The 5968-nt window shown below is 39.3% G+C and overlaps 1 protein-coding gene across 1 annotated transcript; it reads left to right on the forward strand.

Moving 5' to 3' along the window:
- Positions 1 to 335: 335 nt before the first annotated feature.
- Positions 336 to 2788, forward strand: LOC121366816 (the record flags this gene model as incomplete). Its single annotated transcript, XM_041491112.1, has 3 exons — positions 336 to 437; positions 1796 to 1924; positions 2549 to 2788. Coding segments are annotated over exons 1-3 (424 nt in total), but the record flags the coding sequence as incomplete, so codon positions are not given.
- Between the last annotated feature and the right edge of the window lie 3180 nt (positions 2789 to 5968).

Here is a 5968-nt window from a genome sequence, read left to right on the forward strand (position 1 = left end):
AGCAGACCAAATATTCAAGGGCCCCTGTTTTCTTCTTTTGATATTTGTTTTCTATTGGGTTCCCCTTTTTTAACCGCTAACTTAATGTTCGGCGGGCTTCAATTTAGCACTTAACATGCCTTTTTCCCGTTACCCCCCCCCCCCCCCAAAATTTTATTTTTAAAAAAAATAAATAAAAAATAAAAAATACTCCTCAAAAAACAACAAACAAACAAAACAACTAAATTCTGGATGCGCCCGCCCTAAACATTTCCAGTGAGCGACACCGTCGATTAATAACACGTTTCAATAGTTTTGCTTCAAGCTTCCACAGTTGCGACATTCACATTGTCTATTTGGTCTGTTCGAGAGACGGAGAAGGTGAAAGAAGATTTGTGTTACGATGTTGAAATATGTTGGTGTTTGGATGATGACATTGTGTGTAGTACGACTTAATGGTACGTATGACCTAAATTAAATACAGATAGACAGACAGATAGACGGATAGACAGACACAGATAGCGATAGGAATAGATTTGAAGTTAAAGTTTGATTTTGTTTAACGATATCACTAAAGTACATTGATTTATTAATCTTCGGCTATTGGCTGTCAAACATCTGATAATTTTGACATATAGTCTTAGAGAGGAAACTCACTAATTGTTTTAAACAGGGATCTATTGTGTGCAACATCCCAACAAGAGGATAGCACATATACCAGTCGTGGTGCACTGATTTTTGTTTGTTATTTGTGTGTTTCTGTCTGGTTTAGTGTTGTTTTTTCGGGGGGGGGGGGGGGGAAGGGTGGGGGTGGGGGGTGGGGTGGGTGTGGTGGCTCTATCTAATGTTCATATGCTGCATTGTATTTTGCATAAGTGTAACTCCATACACTATTTTAATGAATAATTTTAGAATTCTGAATTGATGTTTATCATCATACACACTTCAGACCCAACAGCCGATGTGTGTGTGTTTGCGTATCTGTGGCTTATGTGTTTATGTGCGAGGTGTGCGTGTGCTCCTGAGTGTGTGAGTGTGCGTATGTGTGTGTGTGTGTGTGTGTGTGTGTTCGTGCACGCGTGTACGTACGTGTGTGAGTGTATGCGTGTGTGTGAGTATGTGTGTATATGCGTGTGGCTTGTGTGTATGGGTTTGTGGCTTGTGTGTGTGTGTGTTCGTGTGTGTGTGTGCGTGTGTGTGTCGTGTGTGTATGTGTGTGCGTGTGTGTGTCTGTGTGTGCGTGGGTGTGTGTCTGTATGTGTGTGGCTTGTGTGTATGTGAGTGTGTGTGTGTGTGTGTGTGTGCGCGCGTGTCTGTGGATTGTACGTTTATGTGCGTGTGTCCGCCTGAGTGCATATGTGTGCGTATGCGTGCATGTGTGTGTATATATATGTGTGTGTGTGTGTGTGTGCGTGTGTGTATGTTTGTGGCTTGTGTGTGTGTGTGTTTGTGGCTAGTGTGTGTGTGGCTTGTGTGTGTGTGTGTCTGTATGTGTTTGTGGCTTGTGTTTGTGGCTTATGTGTGTGTGTGTGTGTGTGTGTGTGTGTGTGTTTGTATGCGTGTGTGTATGCATGTGGGTGTGCTTGTGTATGTGTATGTGTGTGTGTGTGCTTGCGTGTTTGTTTGAATGCATTTGCGTGCGTACGTGTGTGTGCTGAGGTTAATCATTAATTAATTTTCATCATATTGTTTGATTGGTTTCTTTTGGGTTTTTTATCCCTTTTTCTATCAAGAACTTTTTCAAATGTTGCTTTTCAAAAACCTGCCACCATGAGTACAGTGTTTATGGCTAACAATGCCATACCATCTCGTGCAGTGGACGGAAACACGGATTTCTGCGCAGTAACGAAACCTGGCGACATGGAGCCGTGGTGGATGCTGGATCTGCGTGGATACTTCCAGGTACATGATGTCATCATCACGAACTGTGGCTATGACAATTGGTGTAAGTGCTACGTTTCAACAGCTACCTGTTTTATATATATATATATATATATATATATATATATATATATATATATATATATATATATATATATATATATTTTTTTTTTTTTTTTTTTTTTAAAGTAACGTTTATTAACCCAGAAATAGGTTTGGTAGTGTCAGGTTTGGGGAACGTGATATCACTACTTTACAGGTTAGAAATTGCACATAATCAGTGTTTCTGCCAGACGTTTTAGGGTACGGCGCTATGTAATTGAATTACAAGAAAAGGCAACAGGGGATATGGGGGTGTCCTCCTCCGCCCCCTCCCGAAAGAAAATGGGTTAATTTTAGGGTTAGGGTTAAAAAACCCAAACATACAATAAAAAATAAAATGTGCACAAACATTTGGGTATGACTCTCTCTCTCTCTCTCTCTCTCTCTCTCTCTCTCTATCCCCCCCGCCTCTCTCTCTCTCTCTCTCTCTCTCTCTCTCTCTCTCTCTCTCTCTCTCTCTCTCTCTCTCTCTCTCTCTCTCTCTCTCTCTCTCTCAATAAGGATATAGCAGAATTCTTACTACTGCTTAAGATGTCATTTAACAATAAACTATTACGTTTCTTTAAAATATGAATTTGTGTTGCAGGGAAGTATCTACACAGCTTCACCATTGACGTGTTCACGGAGAATCCAATAGGCTGTGTACGCGCTACCCCAGTCCAGTGCTACAACCGCACCGACACACTGCGGCGTGGTGTGACTGTACAGTTTAAATGTCGCTCACCCGTGATTGGTCGGTTCGTCCGTGTTAAGAAGTGGAACGTTCTGAACCAGTCTGAGATACTGATACTGTCTGAAGTTCAAGTTCTTGGCACAAAGGCGACAGGTTAGTTAGTATGAACGGCCTCGGTGGTGTCGTGGTTAGGCCATCGGACATAAGGCTGGTAGGTATTGGGTTTACAGCCCGGTACCGATGTTGCGAAATATATCCGCCCAACTCCCCCAGAAAATCGCCGACCGGCGATTCTATTTCGAAATAAAATCGCCCCCGGATAGGGGTTAAGGTTAGGGTTAGGATTAGGATTAGGATTAGGGTTAGGATTAGTTTTAGTGTTAGGGCTAGGGGAGGTTTTATTTCGTAGGTCGGGGCGATTCTATTTCAAGGGGAGGGGTTTATTTCGAAATAGGTTCGCTGGGGGTAGAGAAAATTTTGAGTGAGCGATTCTATTTCGTGACACCGGCTATTCTATTTTGTAAGACTACTATACCCTCTTGTCTCTCTCGCTAACCACTGACAAGTCTAACCAGCTGTCCTAGACTTAATTGGATATAAGCACGAACATAAGTTGAAATGACATATTATGTTTGGTTGGTTGGTTGGTTGGTTGGTTGGTTGATTGTTTAATTGTCTGGTTGGTTGATTGGTTGTTTAGTTGTCTGGTTGGTTGGTTGATAGTCTGGTGGCTGTTTAATAAATAACAAAATTAATAAATCACGAAAAAAGTAATACATTAAAAAAAACATCCTTTAGGGTCGGCCTTTTTTAAGGTTTGATTGGGTTCCCGGAACGTTTTTTTTTCGTTTTTTTTTCGGCTTTGTTTCTTTTATTTGTATACCTCAAATGTGCCAAGGTAAGGCGTAGACTAGTTATGTGTTTCCATAATTGCTTGTTTGTTGTCCGTTTGTGCGTTCCTGTGTGTACATTCGTTCGTTCGTTTGTTGTATTATTATTTTTTTTTAAATAATAATAATAAACTGAAACAAAATTAAATATATAAAAAGTATAATGATAAAATACTTTCGTTACTTCGTTGTATTAATGTTATAGGAATTCATTTCTCAGTCCAACCTGTGCACCACGACTGGTACATGCCGTGGTATGTGCTATCGTGTCTATGGGATTGTGCATATAAAAGATCCCTTGCTGCTAATCGAAAAGAGTAGCCCATGAAGTGGAGACAGCGGGTTTCCTCTTTCAATATATGTGTGGTCCGATGCCATATAACCGTAAAATAAAATGTTTTGAATGCATCGTTAACTGAAACATTTCCTTCATATCCAAAAGGCCCCATCAAACATAGGCTACTCTTTTACGACAAGCAGCAAGGGATATTTTATTTGCGCTTCCCACAGGCAGGATAGCACAAACCATGGCCTTTGTTGAACTAGTATGGATCACTGGTCGTGCTATATATATATATATATATATATATATATATATATATATATATATATATATATAAGATCGTATCTCTGATTATACCTAGAGCCGAGCCACTCGGGTATTAGACTGCCCGATACAGAGAGATCTAATAGATATACAGTTAGGAGAGATATTTGGATAATCGTGTTGTATTCAGTTACGGGTATTATAGGATCCCCGTGACAGGAGTCCTTAACCAAATGTCTGACGCCATAGAACCGTAAATAAAATGTGTTGAGTGCGTCGTTAAATAAAACATTTCCTTCCTTCCTTCCTTATAGGAATTCATATTCTAATATAACGAATGTTTACCAGCATAAACCCATTTTCGTATTTTCTACTGTCCATACCATTTACTACATTTACACCTATAATATAATAATACAGCTGAAAAATCAATGGTTGTATTGTTTAACCACACCACTAGAGTACATACATTTATTAATCATCGGCTATTGGATGTAAAACATTTGATAATTTTGACATGTAGTCTTAGAGAGGAAACCGCTGCTTTTTTTTATTAGTAGCAAGTAAGCTTTTATATGCATCATCCCAGAGACAGAATAGCACATTCCACGGCTTTGATAGGCCAGTTATTGTGACCGATAATGTGTGTTTATCCACGCTGGACATGTGTTTGTATTTTACATTAGTAAATGAGGTTATGATGAGGCGAGAATGTGTGTTTATTCACACTGCAGATATGTTTGTATTTTACATTAGTAAATGAGGTTATGATGAGGCGAGAATGTGTGTTTATTCACACTGGAGATATGTTTATATTTTGGATTCCAAAATGAGGTTATTGTGAAGAGAGAATGTATGTCTATTCATACTGGACATGTGTTTGTATTTTACGTTACTAAATGAGGTTGTGTGAGGCAATCATGTGTTGATTCATACTGACGATGTGTTTGTGTTTCACGTTACCAAATGAGGTTATGATGAGGAGAGAATGTGTGTTTATTCATACTGGAGATGTGTTTGTATTTTACATTCCAAAATGAGGTTATTGTGAAGAGAGAATGTATGTCTATTTATACTGGACATGTGTTTGTATTTTACATTACTAAATGAGGTTATGTGAGGCAATCATGTGTTGATTCATACTGACGATGTGTCTGTGTTTCACGTTACCAAATGAGGTTATGGTGAGGAGAGAATGTGTGTTTATTCATACTGGAGATGTGTTTGTATTTTACATTCCAAAATGAGGTTATTGTGAGGAGAGAATGTGTGTCTATTCATACTGGGCATGTGTTTGTATTTTACATTACAAAATGAGGTTATGTTGATGCAATAATGTGTTGATTCATAATGGAAATGTGTTTGCATTTTGCATGAGGTTATTGTGGTGAGAATGTGTCTTTATTTGTACTGGATATGCGTTTTTTTTATTTTACATTACAAAATGAGGTTATGGTAATGCAGTAATGTGTTGATAATACTGGAGATGTGTGTGTATTGTGCATGGCTAACTGAGGTTATTGTGAGGCAATAATGTGTTTATTCACACTGGAGATGTGCCTGCATTTTACATGACTAAATGAGGTTATGGTGAGGTGAGAATGTGTTTATTCGCGCTTTTCATCCATTCATTCATTCATTCATTCATTCGTTTATTTCAACTTATTTTCGTTCTCCTGGACACACACCTCAACTATCTGGCTGCCTGTCCAGGACAGTAGGTTAGTTGTCGTTAGTCGTTAGTGGTTAGTAAGAGAGAAGAGGCCTTAGTGGTCTTATACCTACCCATTGAGCCCTTAAGAACTCGCTCTGGGTTGGAGCCGGTACCGGGCTGCGAACCCTGTACCTACCACCATGTCAAATAGCTTAACCACGATACCACCGAGGCCGGTGACC

This window comes from Gigantopelta aegis, unplaced genomic scaffold (assembly GCF_016097555.1).
Source record: "Gigantopelta aegis isolate Gae_Host unplaced genomic scaffold, Gae_host_genome ctg7240_pilon_pilon, whole genome shotgun sequence".
Classification (NCBI taxonomy): Eukaryota; Metazoa; Mollusca; class Gastropoda; order Neomphalida; family Peltospiridae; genus Gigantopelta; species Gigantopelta aegis.